The sequence below is a fragment of the Dermochelys coriacea genome, chromosome 7 (genome assembly GCF_009764565.3).
Source record: "Dermochelys coriacea isolate rDerCor1 chromosome 7, rDerCor1.pri.v4, whole genome shotgun sequence".
Lineage (NCBI taxonomy): Eukaryota > Metazoa > Chordata > Testudines > Dermochelyidae > Dermochelys > Dermochelys coriacea.
In genome coordinates this window covers 53,695,229-53,712,966 of record NC_050074.1, presented here as the reverse complement: position 1 = coordinate 53,712,966, position 17,738 = coordinate 53,695,229, and the positions used below count along the sequence as shown (strand labels likewise).

The 17,738-nt window shown below is 42.6% G+C and overlaps 1 protein-coding gene across 22 annotated transcripts in view; it reads left to right on the top strand.

Annotated features, from left to right (window-relative positions):
• The window catches only part of USP54 (ubiquitin specific peptidase 54), a 250,097-nt gene extending 242,888 nt beyond the window's left edge, over window positions 1-7,209 (top strand). For 19 of the 22 annotated variants that reach the window (XM_043518001.1, XM_043517998.1, XM_043518007.1 and 16 more), the window contains 3 exons: window positions 2,381-2,518; window positions 4,324-4,510; window positions 5,637-7,209. In XM_043518001.1, the coding sequence (XP_043373936.1) occupies window positions 2,381-2,518; window positions 4,324-4,510; window positions 5,637-6,289 (978 nt within the window). In that variant the 3' untranslated portion in view covers window positions 6,290-7,209. Of the gene's footprint in view, window positions 1-2,380; window positions 2,519-4,323; window positions 4,511-5,636 lie in introns of those variants that run through there. The other 3 variants (XM_043517996.1, XM_043518009.1, XM_043518008.1) reach the window with 3 other exon arrangements.
• Window positions 7,210-17,738: the final 10,529 nt, after the last annotated feature.

Genomic DNA, 17,738 nt, shown 5'->3' with positions numbered 1-17,738 from the left:
GTCCTATTTGGGATTGAGCATTAAGAAAGTGGGTGACTTGGGGTCAGTGTTGCACTCTAAATGGTGACCTCTTCAGAGATATGTGGCCTCACAGTTTCAGAGCTAGTACCTCTGATTCTACTGTAATGGACTGCAGGGAACCATTTTGCATTGCAAGGAGATATTTTCCATTGCTAATTCCTAGGAATTGCCTCTTCATATTATATCAACTGCTTTTACACTGTCTCCTCTATTGGATCATGTCATCTCGCATGTTTTGAAAGTAGAGGGTTTAACATAGTATAATATACAAGTAATAGCTGACCTCTAATGCTCCTTGGTCCATTCGGAGTAAGAGAAGGTAGCACTACCTGCACTACAATCTGTCTTGTGCTGCTGTTTCCAGAACCTTCGGAGCACAAATTCTAACTCACTTGAATACTGCTCAGTTTTTAGCTACTCTATAGCTTTTCAAAGAGAAGCCAGTTAAATAATTAGCTGTAATATTTTGGTACCTATATCTGAAAGTATATGGGCACCTCAAGAAAAAAAAATGACTGAAAATGCAGTGTTCGCAAATAGAAGAACCTGTTTATCAAGTTGAGAGCAGAAGGAAAGAGGTAAAAAGAAGCAACATTTCCCACTCCAACATAGAATAAACCACTTGCTAGCCACCAGAGATGAAAGGAAGCAAATAATCATGGTGAGAAGAGTTGAAAAGGCTCCAAAACTCTTCAGATTATATTTTGGGATAGTCATCAATTCTAGTCCTGCTCATCTCAGCTGCCATAATGGAGCACAAGGCAGCAAGCAGTCCTTTGGGTAGACTCATCCCATTAAGGCTTTAAATCCTGTCTTTAAGAAATTATAAGACAGAATCTCAGTTGCACATGTCTGCCAATATACATAATAAGGTGAAAAACTGATCATGAGGATACTATTTTTATTAATGAGAATTTAACAGACTCACCTGCTTTATGCTTTTGGGTTAGACCTGAATGAAGTCTAATGAATTAAATATTCCTGAGGCTGAGGGTATTCTGCGCCAAAAAATTTAAAAATTCTGTGTACAATATTTTAAACTTCTGCAAAATTCTGCAGCTTTTATTTGTCAATAAATAAATGAAGAGGCTCCAGCATAGCAGTGGGGAGCACAGGCCACTGGCTGCACCAAGGTGGGAAACCACTCTGCAGCCCTCCCACCCCCTGGACACAAACTCAGCGGTGAGGCTGCACCCAACCGTGACACAGCACAAAGCCTGGGCATACCCCAGAAACACCAGGCGCACCAGGTGTGGGGCAGGCAGGCTCAACCAGGCAGGATCCAAATGTGGAGGGGGATTCAGGTGTGGGGTGAGAAGATTCCATGTGGGATAATCTGGATGCAGGCAGCTCAGTGGGGAGTCTAGGTGTGGGGGAATCTGGATGCACAGAGGTTCCAGGTGTAGGGGCAATAGGACTCTGCAGGGGCTTGTGGGTGAAGGTAGTTGGGGCTTAGCGGAGGGGTCTGGATGTGAGGGTCTCAGCGGGGGAGTTTCAGGTGCTGGGGGAGTGTGGCTCTTGGTGCAGCTAATTGAAGGTCAGTGGCATGGGGGTCTGGATTGGGGGCTCAGGGTGGTGCAGGGGGGGCATCAGGGTGGGGTTTGAGTGCAGGGAGCTCAGTGAGGGGTGGTCTGGGTGCAGGGGTGGGCATCAGGAGGCAGGGAGTCTGGTTGCAGGGGGTGCTCCAGATGCAGGGGTTGAGGTTCAGTGGGGTGGGTTTCAGATATGGAGGACTAGGGGGGTTCTGGACATACTGGGTGAGGTTTGGCAAGGGTGTCTAAATATAGGAGTTCTGGATGCACGAGGATTGAGTGGATGGTGGAGCAGCTCCCCATATAGTGACCCCTTCCCCAACAACTCAGGAGTGGTGGAGGAAGGATGCTGAGCTTCCTGGAGCTGGGGGAGGTTTCCGGGGGTGGGTCTGACACAGCTCCAGTCACTCCTTGCAGGGGAAGAGGAAGTCCTGTCCTTTCCTGCCTCCAGCCCAGCCAGGACTAGCAGCTGATCCCAGCTCAGGGTAGGAGCCACTGGCTGTGGTGTCCCCAGCCCCACAATGATTTACCTCTCAGATAGCTGCTATGGGTGCCTCAAACAAGGTACCTGCGCTGCTAGGGAATGGTGCACAACTGCTCTTGCAGCTTCCCTGTCAGTCATTTTTCCGCAGGGAAGCAAAGAAATCTGCAGAGGACATTAATTTTGCACATGTGCAGTGGTGCAGAATTCCCCCAGGAGTAAGAAAAGGAAGGATTAATATATTTCACTAAGTCCATCGTATTCTTATCAACTTCTTCTCCTGAATCACTGTGCAATGCAATTTTCCATGGAGAGATCTTTCTGAATGTGGTAACATTGTCTGCAGATTGCATATGCCAGAGGCCATAGCAGGGAGCCAGAAGAGGAGATGTACAGTGCAGAGAATTTCCGTCGCATTGCTCGCAGTCTCAGTGGGACAGTCATCACAAACAGAGAAGAGACCCTGGTCTCCTCTCGTAGTTTTGTAAGTAGAATGAACTTCAGCATTGCAAAGAGATGACTGGTTGGGATAGAGTTGGGCTTCTTTTCCTCCTCCTTTCCCTCATCAACTCCACTAGCAAGTAGTAACAGGAAAGGCATGCAATTGAACACCATTGATACCAGTTCAGAAGGATGAAAATTTGTTCCAGTGAATCATTCCCTTTTTTCTCTGTTGGATGGAGAAGTCAGCTTTTATTTTACAGTAACTAAATTGTCTGCTTTTAGAGTCACCACACCTAGAATTGTGCCAACCAAAGCTTGTGAATGTGTGCTAACAGGGCTAACCCTGGTAAAGGGACACAGTCAATCTGAAGTTTATCTATTTTGGATATTGACTAACTTAAAAATTACAGTTTTTAATAGAGCCCCCATAAACAATATGGGCTGTGATTTAACAAAATAATTCTTTAACGGTATATATAAGGAAATTTTTTCTTCCTTGTTAGTGTTTATAAGGCATACCTTACTCAATAAATAGTGATTATACACAAAGTGCTGTCACTTGCACAAAGTAAATAACTTAAAAACAGAGAGAAACTGCTTTTCTCCATCATCTTTGTCAGTACTCTCAGGTTAGGTGTAACAAATCTGAAACTTGAAAAATATACCGTATTTTCAGGCAGAAGTTAAGTTGTTGTTTTTTCAAGTTGATTGTGTCCTTTCAACTAATTAAGTAAAGTTCAGTTACTCTAACACTATTTTTTGTTTAACTTTTTTAAACCATGCTTGTTATATTTCATTTCTGAACAAATTCTAGTGGAACTGGTTGTAAAGTGAGGTGCATGTTGGCTAGCTGACCCTCCTGCTCAAAGCGCAGGGAAAGTATGCTCCCTTGGTCAACATGCTTATTAAGGGAATGAAGACTGTTGCTGTGTCTAATTGCACCAAATAATGTTCCCCTTTCAGAGTTCCACCAAATTCATTTAATTGAAAAGCAGGGATTTTTATTGAACTGTAAGTCTGAGAAAAGTAGGAACAGATTACTGTCAGTGTTTAGCTGGGTGATTTCTTTGAGGAGGGGAAAGTTTTAAGAGTATGGAGTAATGCGATGTATTAGTTTTGTTCTGATTTTTCACTAGCCATGTTTAGGCTTCTCCAAAGGAAAGCTAAAAGCATTAGCTTTGTTTGAAAGCAGCAGAATAAGGATGGGAGAGTTGAGCTGCAAACTCAGTGTTAAGCAAGGTTGAATGCTATAGCATGACTCGAGTTTTAGCTTTAGGCCTAGTCTAATCATACAAGTTTAACTAAAATTTTGTTTTCAAATCCATTTAATTAAACCAGTGCAACTCTCACTTGTAGGTAGGGCCTTATCCCAACCTTGCATTGATGCAAAAGCTCAAACTCCACTACCATATTAGAAAGTTGTGCCCTACATCACTGTTTAGCTCTTAGTAAAGCATGTTTAGCAAGGGAGAGGCTTCAGTAGTTTACATTTTCCTGGCATGTGTGGCCCAGCCCTTCAAAAGGTGATTAGGAAAGAGCAAGTTGATTTTTTTTCTCTTGCACACGGTTATTGCTGTCATTCTGAGATGCGAGTATGATGGTGGGGGTTTTTTCTGAGCGGGTATGTTGGGTTTTTTTCTGATCAGATCTGTTACCAAAGAGCCTTTCTGGGGTGGGTATTGTTGTTACCTTGCATTTCTTTCTCTTTCATAGACAGATTCATGTACTTGTTCTGGTGACTCATCCCTCTCTCCTTCCTGGATCCCCACCATGTTTGCTTGGTTGAGCCCAGCTTTGTGTTTAATCATCATTTGTGGTTTCTTTCCTTTCTCATTTTGTCAAAAGGAAGCACCAAATGTGAGGAAAATGCCAAAGGAAACCACGCACCGTTCTTCCAGCTCCACTTCCCTCCCTTTTCCCCACGATCCTTCTGCGTTACCCTTTGATCCCCACCACTACCCAACCCAGATGCAGAACCTGTCCCATGATGTACTGATGCCTAGCATGGTGGGCAAGGCACGTAGACCATCAGGTAATCACAGGACTCTTCACCCTCCTGCATGATCAGAAATGCTGTATGTGATTCTTTCCCTGCTGTTGCTGAAGAACAGCTCTTTAGATCTTGTCTGCTATAGTGATGGTTTTATCAACTGCCTGAATCCCTTCAGAAATTTGGAAGGATAAATTGCCTTTTTTTCTTCACTGTCCCTTCTACACTGCTTTAATAATGCTGTGCTATATGGATATAACATAAAGGGACAGTCTTTATGTTAGAGGTATGGCTGTTAATTATTTAAATAGTTATGGTTATGTTTTCATTACATATATACAGGAGGAGGTACCTGGCCAACAAAAGTGTCTGGCATAACCCAATGGAACTCTTCTTACTATTTTATATAGCATCTATAGCATCCTCTGGGGCACTTGGCTTGGGCCACTGTCGGAAGGCTAGACGGACCTTTGGTCTGACCCAGTATGGCCATTCTTATGTTCTTATAACACACCATTCCTATTAGATTAATTATATTACACTGTTTTTAACATTACAAGAAATGAAGCTATAAATGATGCACACATTCCTCAGAGGTGACCCAAAGGTCCACCGAGTTTTTTGTATTTCACAGTGTTTGTGGGAGGGGTGCAAAGTGACTGCCTGAGGAGGAGCTGGTTATTAGTACTATATTCTGTTATATAAAGATATTTCCCTCAAAAATCACTTGTGTGTGAAATCTTTTGGAATTACAATCCTGTTGGTGCTACAAATTCCTGCATGAGAGGCCACCATGAAAGTTATCCAGAAACCCCTAGAACGTGTGTCTTTAATTTTCTTGTTGGGCTCCTTCTCAGGTGACATTGAACATGTTACAAAAAGTGCTGACTGTTTAGGAAATCTGTGTCCCATTAGTGCGTGTGACAGCACCTGCAGAAAGACAGGTTGGAGCTCTTTTCTGGGGGTGGGTTGAGCTGCAGAAGGAAAGTGAATGCAAGAGTATGCTGCTTAGTTTTCACTCATTCCAAATCATAGGTCAGTCGGTGCCCTGGTTTAGGGTTGGTTCAGTTTACCCGTTCATATCAGCTTTGGGACACAGTTAAAGAGGTTTTGAGAGGAAAATAAATTAAAATATAACTGACTGAACTCTTTCCCCCCCTCCCCACAGGAGATCAGAAGAACATCCAGAAACTTCTGGTTGTGCCTGACAGGGGTGAAACTTTCCAAGATGAAGACCACCCAGGTATGGCACTGAGCTACAGGAGTCTCCCTTGCACACAGAAATGCTCTTCTTCCCAAGGTCAGAGACCTCTTATTGACCAGCATATGGAAAGTGGAGCATCAAGGATCTCTGGCCATTGGCTGCAGATGAGCCACACTGCCAGACAAACAGCAACACTGCCAGACAAGCGAACATTGCAGTTGGGATACACTGCCCAGCCAGACAAGGGGTTACAGGAAAGCTTCCTCCAGCAGGCCTCCCAACACCAAATGCATGAGTCCTATGCCATCAATTGCAGGCCACATCCTAGTACAGACTACAGTACCTTCAGAGTACCACAGGGGCTTTCTTGGGACCCTGGTGCCTCTCAGGGTTGCCCTGTGCCTCCCTCGCGTACTAAGGCCCCTGGACCAAGGAGAGTAGATATGCCCCCAGAAGAAGACTGGCGTCAGAACAGCTTTACCCTTCAGCCTGGTGGCCGGAGAACACTACCAGTGCACATGGTGGATGGGACTTTTTCTTCTGCTTCTGAGGTGCACCAAAGGATGATGGCCCGAGCAGCAGCTGCTCCTGCCACCCTGCAGAATAGCAGCTGGTGAGGTCTTGTTCCACTCAATGTGTTCCCAGCATTGATCAAACCCACTTGTGAGCAGACTGTCTGAACTGTAGCTGTTGCTGAGGTGCAGTTAATAACAAGGCAGCTAACTGTTCAGTCCGTAGCTCTACTAGTCTTATCTTAAAACATAGCTATACAGTATGTGGGAACTAATTGCACTGTATTTCTTTTCCTGTATTGCTGAATTGCTGTCTGGGGGGGGAGCTCTCAGTAATTCCGATCCCAGCCCCTCTCAGTAGTACGCGCTATAGTCAATAGTAGGTATAAGGGGCACTGGCTGTGGATAAGCTCACAGGTGCACATTTATTTTGAAGAAAGATGTACTATTAGCAAAAAGGACCAGTCTTTAAAGGACTCAAGCATGAAAGGTAGTTCTGCTAAATTCATTGCATACAAAGCCAATATGCTGTTTTTTCCTCCACCTCCCTCTTGTGTTCCCTACTCGGGGAAAAACTGATCCACCTTCCAGGTTCCAGCAAATCCAAACACCACAGGACTGGTGGTAAGTGAGGCAAACCCAACATTCAGTGTGCTGAGACTTCAAGCACAGGCCACAGCTGTAGTTGCTACTGAGGAAGGGGGAGGGAGACATTGGCCCAGAGTAAACCAGAACTTTCCCCATTTCCTTCAGGCAAACTAACAATGCTTCAAACAGAAATGACTGTTAATGCTGCACGCTTAACTATACCAATGTAAACACAGAATAAGTTTAGCTATTTTAGGGTCAAACATACTTGCTTTTGTAAGTATTTTTCAAATAAATCTATGGAATAGTTCTATTTAATTGCCTGTGTATGAATCATCTTCATTTTTTATTTGGTTTTACTCAGCAACTGTCCTGAAAGCTCTGATTTGTGTTTTTTAATACACTAACTAGAATAATAAAAGCTACATATAAATTTGTTTTCAGTGTTGTTGTAGCTGTATTGATCTGAGGATATGAGACACACAAGATGAGTGAGGTAATATCTTTTTCCAGACCTGAAGTAGAGCTCTGTGTAGCTCAAAAGCCTGTCTCTTCCACCAATAAAAGATATATTACCTCACTTACCTTGTCTCTCTCATTCATAAAGGTAATTCATTAATAATGGTAATTTCTTAACAAATCATTTATAAAGAAGCACTTGTAATTAGAGCAGAGGCCTGAGTCAGGAATCGAGTATTCTGTTCCTGACTCTTCCAATTCCACTCGCTTGCTTTGTGGACTAGTTGCTTTGCCCCTCTGCGCTTCACTTTCCCCTGTAAAATTGGGGTACCCTTTCTCTCTGGAAAGGTATTTTGAGATATCTGAATGAGAAAAATGTAGGACATGTGCACATTAGTATTGTACACAATCAAGCTCTTTTTAGTCTCCTACAGAAGGGTCATCTAGAAATGGTCAGTCTAGGTCAACAGCTTGACTGAGCCACTGATGGTGTCGCAGAGAGCGAGCTCACCTAGTTGTCAATAGTATAACTAATGTCTAATTCAAGCTGGCCTGCCCAGGCCTTACATTCACACAAAGGAAATCAAAAAGCTGGCACAGTAAGGTCAGCAACAGGCCCTGGCCAGGCCTGGATTTTTGTGTTAGGGTAGAGGGAAGAACCTTCCTCCTCCTCCTCTGGCTACACCCTGCAACTGCCATTTTGTAGAGGCAGCAGCCCTTTTTTTTGTGTGTGCCCCGCTGGGCCCATATTGGCTGCCTCCTGCTCTTAGCCCTTCTAACCATTGGAGGACCAAGTATTGTTGATTCCATCAGTGGTTGACCCCGGGAGGCCTTTCTGGGCAGCCCGGGATGTCCAAAAACGACTGCCCTTCTCTTCCTATAGGGAAACTTCCTAGGGCAGGTTGCACCAAGGCAGCAGGGTCTCCAGCAGGGGGCAGCGAATGCCTGGTGCATCCGGTCACATACCTTCCCTGGCAGAATGGGCCTGGGGGTTCCATCTTCACATCACACATTCCTGCCCAGGAAAAGAAATCTGCATTCTCGTGCTGTAGTACTAGGAAAGCACAGAGATCCAGCGCTGAGTATTACCTTGTGTCCTTCATTGCCTGCACCCACTATAATATGGCAGTATGGTCCATTATTACATAAAACAGGATTCCTGCTGCCATCACAGCCCACCTTATAACCCAATATTCTTTCTCTATGAGGGAGTCTTTTGTCTCTCACTTTTGGAATTTTCTGCTCCATTCCTTGGCCATTTTGTGATGATACAGCTACTAGGCCCACTCGATACATTGGTTTGGAGAATAAATGGTAACGAAAAATCTCTGGGCCACTGCAAAATGTCCCTGATCTTTTGAAAGATTTCCTCACACGGCCTTATCTGCTGCTTCGGTGCTGTGTCTTTGTGAGGTCCGTCAAAGGTATCAAATGGCAGTAATAGCTCACTAAGCTTAGGAACACCCACGCTTGTTTCTCCATCTTGGAGGTAGGGGTTGTCTTCAGTTTCTCTGTCTTGTCGTGAAGAGGCTGGATTTGGCCATTTCCCATGAGATATCCAGGATATCTGGTTTCTTGCAGGCCAAATTATTGCGTGGTTGGAGATATTATAACAAAGGCAGAATTAAAAGTTGGACTTTAAATCCAATTCTTCCACCCCACCCCCGAAACAGTCATTGGAAAGCCTAAACTGCATTTTAGTGCCCTCTACTGCTTCATTTTAAAAGGTACTCATTGTATTACCATTGTGTCTAGAATGCTACTTGTTTGTTTGGCTTAGTCTAGTATCTTCATTATTCTTGTTTAGTGTCTTAATTTTCATTCTCATCTCTCTCTTCTCAGGATTAAACTAAACACAGAGGTCAAATTTATCAATATTTCTGCTGTCTGAGAATTTGGGAGACCTCTATTTTTTCTATTGTATCTAAATATTTGCCATTGTAATGCCTTTTTGATGACAATAACCACATTTGTAGGTTTTGTCACATGTAGCCATTCACATTTTTCTGTAGTATGCTCCTCTGTTAACATCCATTTACAAAAAATAACCCCTTCATTTGGGTATCGTCAATTTAATGATCTGTATGTTTTAATAGCACCACTGAGAACTTTGTACTAATCTGTAAATCCATTTAACATTGTCTTAAGCAAATACTTGATTGGGATTTCATCATTAGTGTCATGCACTGTACACATAAAAAGCCAGGTCCTCTGGTGCAGGTCGGGCATCTTGTGCGGCACGGCCGGCAGACTCTGGCTATAGAGCTGGCATATCCCTCTGCGGGAGTATCACTCCAGTGTAAGGGGAATCTCCTGGTAATGTAGAGCTGGCAGAGAGACTCCTACCCCAATCCCCCTTAACCTGCTGTTGGGGATGAGGATGGGGTAAATCCAAAGAAATGCACATTGGAAAACATAATCCCAACTATACATATTTTATGATGGGGTCTAAAAATTGGCTGTTACCTCTCAAGAAAGAGATCTTGGGAGTCATTGTGGATAGTTCTCTGAAAACATCCACTCAATGTGCAGCAGCAGTCAAAAAGCTAACAGAATGTTGGGAATAATTAAGAAAGAAAATATCCTATTGCCTCTGTATAAAACCATAGTAAGCCCACATCTTGAATACTGGGTGCAGATGTGGTCACCCCATCTCAAAAAAAGACATATTGGAAAAAGTACATAAAAGGGCAACAAAAATGATTAGGGGTATGGAACAGCTTCCATATGAGGAGAGATTAATAAGGCTGAGACTTTTCATTTAGGAAAAGAGATGACTAAGGCAGGATACGATAGAGGTGTGGAGAAAGTAAATAAGGAAGTGTTATTTACTCCCTCTCGTAACACAAGAACTAGGGGTCACCAAATGAAATTAATAGGCAGCATGTTTAAAAGAAACAAAAGGAAGTATTTCTTGACACAACTCACAGTCAGCCTGCGGAACTCTTTGCCAGAGGATGTGAAGGCCAAGACTAAAACAGGGTTCAAAAAAGAACTAGATAAGTTCATGGAGGATAGGTATGAGTTTGGGACCAATCCATGGCCATGCTTTCAGCCCCTTGGTGCCTTTAGCAGCCAAAGGAAGTTACTGCAGCCCCAGGAGAAGGTGAACGCAAAGGTAAGCTTTATACCACCTTTGCACACGTACACCCCCACTCTTTGTTGTGTGCTTCAGTCAGACCTCAGGTTCTGGCTCAGACAGTTTAGGGTCAGCTGTCTGAAAAACACAATCTACCAAGCAAAACTAGGAGATCAAGATCATCTTTCCAAATAGTGGTTCACAGTACGCTGTATTTGCAAATAAAAAGGAAAAGTTTGTTCGATGTTTTTCCTCCTGTCAACTCAAAAGCAAGGAATACTCCTGCTTTGTCTCAAAGCCATGAAGAGCAACAGCTTCTGAATTGGTGCAATTTGTTTTAAATCATACCAGTGTTTATAGTGCCCAAATTGTTTTATCTTATCTACCTATGGAAAATATCCCTTCATTCTTCCTCAGTCATGCTTGAAGGTACCTGATTTCAAAATTGGATGAAAAAACCTATTATGTATGTTTATTACTCTTTGGGAAATTGATAATTTATTAACTTGAACGAGAGGACTGAAATGAACAAACAGGGATTCCAACAGTGCCTTAGTATATCTGAGTCACGCACAAAGAACCTGAAATGGATTTAATAACATAAATTTACAGGGAGAAAAGCAGTACTTCCTCTCTTAAAGTGGTACTCAATTCCACAAAACGCTTCATTTGGAAGTCATGCTGTTTGATGATCTGACCGTCGTAACATCACTTGAAACATAATTCAATTGACGTAATTTCAATTGAGTATAAATCCTTTGAACATTGTTATCAAGTGTTTAAGTTGGGCATGGACACCTGCAGATTAATTAGTGGTCTCTCATTAGCTTCACTGTGGCTCATGCTCCAGCCTGAGTCAAATGAAGTAAAAATCTTAAATGAATCAAACTGTACCACAGAATCTCTATGGATAGTAATTCAATGCTTGAATAGTAAGAATATAGCAGTAGGGATATACTACCAACCACCTGACCATGATGGTGATAGTGACTGTGAAATGCTCAGGGAGATAAGAGGCTCAAAAAATTTAAAAATGAATAAGAATGGGGGATTTCAGCTATCCCCATATTGACTGGGTACATGTCAACTCAGGACGGGATGCAGGGATAATGTTTCTTAACACTTAAATGACTGCTTCTTGGAACAGCTAATTCTGGAACCCTCAAGAGGAAAGGCAATTCTTGATTTAGTCCTAAGCCGAGCACAGGATTTGGTCCAAGGATGAATATAGCTGAACCGCTCGGTAATAGTGACCATAGCATAATTAAACTTTAACATCCCTGGGGAGGGGGACACCAAAGTAGCCCAACATGGTAGCATTTAATTTCAGAAAGGGGAACTACACAAAAATGAGGAAGTTAAATTAAAAGGTAATTAAATTAAATTAAAAGGTAAACTGCCAAAAGTGAAATTCCTACAAGCTACATGGAAACTTTTTTAAGACACCATAATAGAGGCTCAACTTACTATGTTTTTTTAATTTGGAGTACATATTTAAGAAAACCCAAAAAGTGCCACCGTGGCGAAACAGCAAAGTAAAAGAAGCAGTGAGAGGCAAAAAGGCATCCTTTAAAAAGTGGAAGTTAAATTCTAGTGAGGATTTAGAAAATAGAAAGGAGCATAAACTCTGGCAAATGAAGTGTAAAACTATCATTAGGAAGGCCAAAAAAAGAATTTGAAGAACAGCTAGCCAAAGACTCAAAAAGTAATAGCAAACATTTTTTAAGTACATCAGAAGCAGGAAGCCTGCTAAACAACCACTGGGGCCCCTGGATGATCAAGATGCAAAAGGAGCACTCAAGGATTATAAGGCCATTACCGAGAAACTAAATGAATTCTTTGCATCAGTCTGCACGGCTTTCGATGTGAGAGAGATTCCCAAACCTGAGCCATTCTTTTTAGGTGACAAATCTGAGGAACTGTCCCAGATTGAGGAGTCATTAGCAGAGGTGTTGGAACAAATTGATTAAACAGTAATAAGTAACCAGGACCAGATGGTAGTCACCCAAGAGTTCTGAAGGAACTCAAATGTGAAATTGCAGAACTACTAACTGTGGTATGTAACCTATAATTTAAATCAGCTTTTGTACCGGATGACTGGAGAATAGCTAACGTGATACCAATTTATTAAAAAAGCTCCAGAGGCAATCCCAACAATTACAGGTCAATAAGCCTAACTTCGGTACCGGGCAAACTGGCTGAAACTATAGTAAAGAACAGAATTATCAGACAAATAGATTAACACAGTTCGTTGGAGGAAGAATCAACATGGTTTTTGTAACTGGAAATCATGCCTCAATCTACTAGAATTCTTTGAGGGAATCAACAAGCATGTGTACAAGGGGGATCCAGTGGATGTAACGTACTTAGATTTTCAAAAAGCCTTTGCCAAAATTCCTCACCAAAGGCTCTTAAGCAAAGTAAGCTGTCATGGGATAAGAGGGAGAGTCCTCTCATGGATCAGTAACTAGTTAAAAGATAGGAAACAAAGGGTAGGAATAAATGACCAGTTTTCAGCATGGAGAGAGGTAAATAGTGGTGTCTCCCAAGGGTCTGTGCTAGATCCAGTGCTATTCAACATATTCATAAATAATCAGGGGGAAAGGGGTAAGCAATAGGGTGACAAAATTTGCAGATGATACAAAACTACTCAAGATAGTTAAGTCCAAAGCTGACTCTGAAGAGTCACAAAGGGATCTCACAAAACTGGGTGACTGGGCAACAATATGGCAGATGAAATTCAGTGTTGATAAATGCAAAGTAATGCACATTGGAAAACATAATCCCAACTGTACATATAAAATGATGGGGTCTAAATTAGCTATTATCACTCAAGAAAAAGATCTTGGAGTCATTGTGGATAGTTCTCTGAAAACATCCACTCAATGTGCAGCAGCAGTCAAAAAGCTAACAGAAAGTTGGAAATCATTAAAGGATAGATAATAAGACAGAAAGTATCACATTGCCCCTATATAAATCCATGATATGCCCACATCTTGAATCTGTGTGCAGATGTGGTCACCCCATCTCAAAAAAGATATATTGGAACTGGAAAAGGTTCTGAAAGGGGCAACAAACATGATTAGGGGTATGGAACGGCTTCCATATGAGGAGAGATTAATAAGACTGGGACTTTTCCATTTGGAAACGAGACGACTAAGGGGGGATATGGTAGAGGCCTAAAAAATCATGATTGGTGTGGAGAAAGTAAATAAGGAAGTGTTATTTACTCCTCAAGCACGTAACTAGGGGATTACCCAATGAAATTAATAGGCAGCAGGTTTAAAACAAAGTTTTTCTTCAAACAACACACAGTCAAAGAGTACCACAAGTTGCCAGAGGATGTTGTGAAGGCCAAGACTATAACAGAGTTCTAAAAAGAACTAGATAAATTCATGGAGGATAGGTCCATCAATGGCTATTAGCCAGGATGGGCTGGTATGGTGTCTGTAGTCTCTGTTTGCCAGAAGTTGGTAATGGCCGGCAGGGGATGGATCACTTGGTGATTACCTGTTCTGTTCATCCCCTCTGAAGCACCTGGCATTGGCCAGTCAGAAGACAGGATATTGGGCTAGATGGATCTTTGGTCTGACCCAATATGGCTGTTCTTATGCTCTAATATGAGTGAGGCGAGAGTAGCCCAGTAGCAGAGGGAATTAGGATTTGGGCAGGTGGATCCTGAGGAGAAGACTTAAACTGAGAATTCACATGGTTATAAGGGAAAGACTTTTCTCCAAGGAGGGTTGATATTTTTTTTTTACTCTAAAAGGTGTGTAGCCTTTGCCCTACTCTATAATAGGATTTCATTACTAAAATCTCCCACCTTTTTTACCACTGGTTGTAGGGAGATTAAAATGGATGGGGTTTGTTAATTAAAAAAAATTAATTTTGAGTTTAGATTTTAAAAAGTTTTCTTTTCAGGCCTCCTAGAAATAGTCTGCACACATTCACCAAACATGCTATGTAACATGCTTCCTTAATGTGGTTATAACACAATATAGTCCCATCCAAGAAGGGAAAACTAGACTGTATTAAAATAGAACTGTAACTGGGGCCATAACAGCAAGAACTGGTGTCAACACTACCCTAGGCTACTACTGAGTATGAGGGCAAGGAATTACCTAGCACAAGTCATGGGAACTGTGCTTGAATCCTGCCAAGCAGTAACTGTGTTCAAACATAATAGTTCTTCGAATGATTGTACCTGTGCACTTCACTCTTGTTTTGTGCGCACCCCAAGCACAGTTGCTGGAAAGGGTACCCTTTTTCCCTCAGTGGTACCTATCAGGGTGACTCAAGCGGCCTCTGGTGCCACATGCTCTACCTCCGACTCTGAGAATGAGTCCCTGTCCCGTGACCGTGGAGGTGCGGTTCCCACTAGTGCTGGAGACCAGTGCTGTGGTGAAGAATAGCTGATTTCTCTTTTGATGGTACCAAATGGCCTACTGCTGAACTGTTACCTGCACAATTTAGGGCTCTCACTCCCTTACCCTCTCTTTTGGGTACTCAGGAAGTAAGGGACCCAACTTTATTGCTCTGTAGGCTCAGGGCTAACACCCATTCCTAGTGGACTCAGGGCACTGTGGGTCTACGAGACCTTTTCCCAGTGAACAAGCCTTACACAGTAATATCCTTAAACCTCTATTTACTAACAACTGATCAACAGAATACACATTCTAAGCATACAGTGCTCACCACTCCCAATAAGGCAGATGAATTTTTCTTGATGGCCAGTCAAGAATAGATCTGAGGACCCTGCTTCTGCACAGTATGGTTGGCAGGGTGTTGAGGTCTGGCAAGTCTGGTCTTGGGTTGTGTCATGGAGTTAAGTTCCAAGGAGCTTCATATTTTACATATATTATATAGGTAAAACCACTACTATTTTATCTGTACCTTAACGTATCACATTTCTAAGAACCTTCAAACAACACATATCAACCAATCATATGCAAGTTCCCGTTTGTCTTATGTTTAGTTATTACTTTACGTATTAAAGCTTATCTTTGTGACTTTGTTTTTTCAGATGGTCAATACAAGACATTTTCCAAGGTTTATCTAATCTATGACCACTTCTTGGGTTTCTCCGGCCTCTACCTAAAATTCCTTAGCATTAGTTTATCTTTCCATGGGACTGTTGGTGGGTACATTCCTGAGGTGGGAGTGATTTATCAGCAGTGGAATGTTTTGTTTTTAATAACTTAGTGAACTACCATCAGGTTTCACTTGTAACGAAGGGGGTCAGAATGGGTAAGTTGTCATGGCTACAGAAGGATGACCTGAAGCAATGCATTCTGTCCTGTCCTAAAGCACCGATACTGCATGTGATACTGGTACTGGCAGCGCTAGAAGGTCTCTGGCTGCAGCAAACACCTCCAACGTGGTCAGCATTGGGATAGTATTGGTACCACGCTGAATCGCAGATATAGACAGTTCATCTGGTACCAGACTTAGTGGTGCCTGCATAGGTGCTGGGAGTCAATAATGCCGACTTCTGCAGTACCGAAGCAGAGTGGCCTAACTAGGGTCCCACTCTACTCTGGCCCCATGCCTGGCCATTTTCAGTGCTGGGGATTGACCCTTCTCACCCGATGGTTTCTTGTGCCTTTTCCTAGGAGTAGGGACAATGATCAGTGCTGGGGGTCCAGTACGGTAGGAGGAGCACTCCTTATTAACACCAAGGCACTCTGCCGAATCTGACCAGCCTGGATGATGAGATGGAGGATTCAGTGCCACCTGCATGAGCAACACATAGCTTGGCCTCCTGGTCCTTTTTCGTGTGAGGCTTAAAGTCTCTGCAGATCTGGCAGCAATCCCCAATTTGAGCTTCTCCTAAGCATTTCAGGCAACTTGAGTGCAGGTCGCTTGGGGGCATAACCTTATTGCAGGAGGCATAGGGCTTGGATATTGTCAATTTTCTTTTGTTCAAAATAGTTGGGATTTAGGAAGTTCCCAGCACCAGTCTGTCCCACAGGGCTATGAAAAGAGAAGATTGACCAGCATATGTGGTCTTGTTTATAGATCCATTTTAATATATTTTTGTTCATGCCACTAGTATGAGTATAAATGTGCCAATGTAAATTAAACTGTACAGAGACACTGCTCATGTACCTTTGGTGTGTATGAGTGAAGAGAGACATTTCGGCAAACTGTAAAAGTCAAGTAAGTATTTAGACCAAATGGGACAAAAATAAACATGCTTGTTTTTATACTAGGTTCCTTCAGAAAATCTCTCACAAATGCTTTACCACTGGTGTAGCACCACTTGGGTCTGGTCTACAGTACACAGGTCAACCAAAGGCAGCTTACCTCAACCTAATTATGTCAGTGTCTACACTACAGCCTTGTCCCGCTGATGTAAATGCCCTACTACAGTTACACCAACATAATAACTCCACCTCCATGAGAGGCATAGCACTTATGTTAGTGTAGTGAGGGCAATGCTCAGACATTGTTACTTAGGTCGGCTGTTTGCTGTCTTGTCAATTTCAGGGCTATGCTGGACCAATACTCCTTGTTTCTAGCCAGGCTGTACCCACCTGGCTCCCCACTCAAGGAGTCAAGAAGCCTAGGCGGCTAGCACTCCTCTCCCAGCAGGGAGGCGAGAAGCCCGAGCAGAGCTGAGAACCCTGGCTATCAGCCCCCGACACTGCCTCTCTTCAGTTGGTGGAAGCACCCCTAGTGAGGACACACCACTCACAGAAGGAGAGTAATGTGGATATCAGCCATCACAGTAATTACAGCGGGGGCTGTAAGTCGACCTAACATAGTTTGACTTAAGTCTGTAATGTAGACATGCCCTCACTGGGATCACTTATGTAGACAAGGGTCACGTGTCACTAGCATTTTGCCACTGTTTTTAACAAGACCCACTTTGAGCAAGTTTAGACATAGTGGTAAAACACCATCTGTTCTCTTTCTATACTAGTGTCTCTGTAGTTCCTACCACTGGTGGAGTTGCACTGATATTAATGCAATGGTGGAGATTTCCTCAAAGTCTGGTGAAGACACAACCTAGGTTTAAATGACCATTAGTTCCAAAGTGCATTGAATAACACTGTCTTGGTGCAGCTGGGCATAATGACTTGACAGGCCCCTGTACTAATGCACATCTTCATTTATATACTGAAACCCTTCCACATCTTTAATGAACGTATCCTTCAAAAACTTAAAAAATAAAAATCTAACTAAGAAATAGTTAACTAACTAAGAAAAGATCATTCTACGCCTTTGATAGTGATAATAAACCAAACACAAACAGAAATACCCCCGCTAAGATTAGCTGAACATTCACTTCAGAACAGTGGTCCTACCAAAATTCTGCTAGTAAATGGCTTTGCTGGAGCATTCATGGAAATCATACAAAGGGATATAAACACAGTTAAAGCAAGTTGAACATTTTTATTTAGGCAAAAATTTAACAATTTTTTA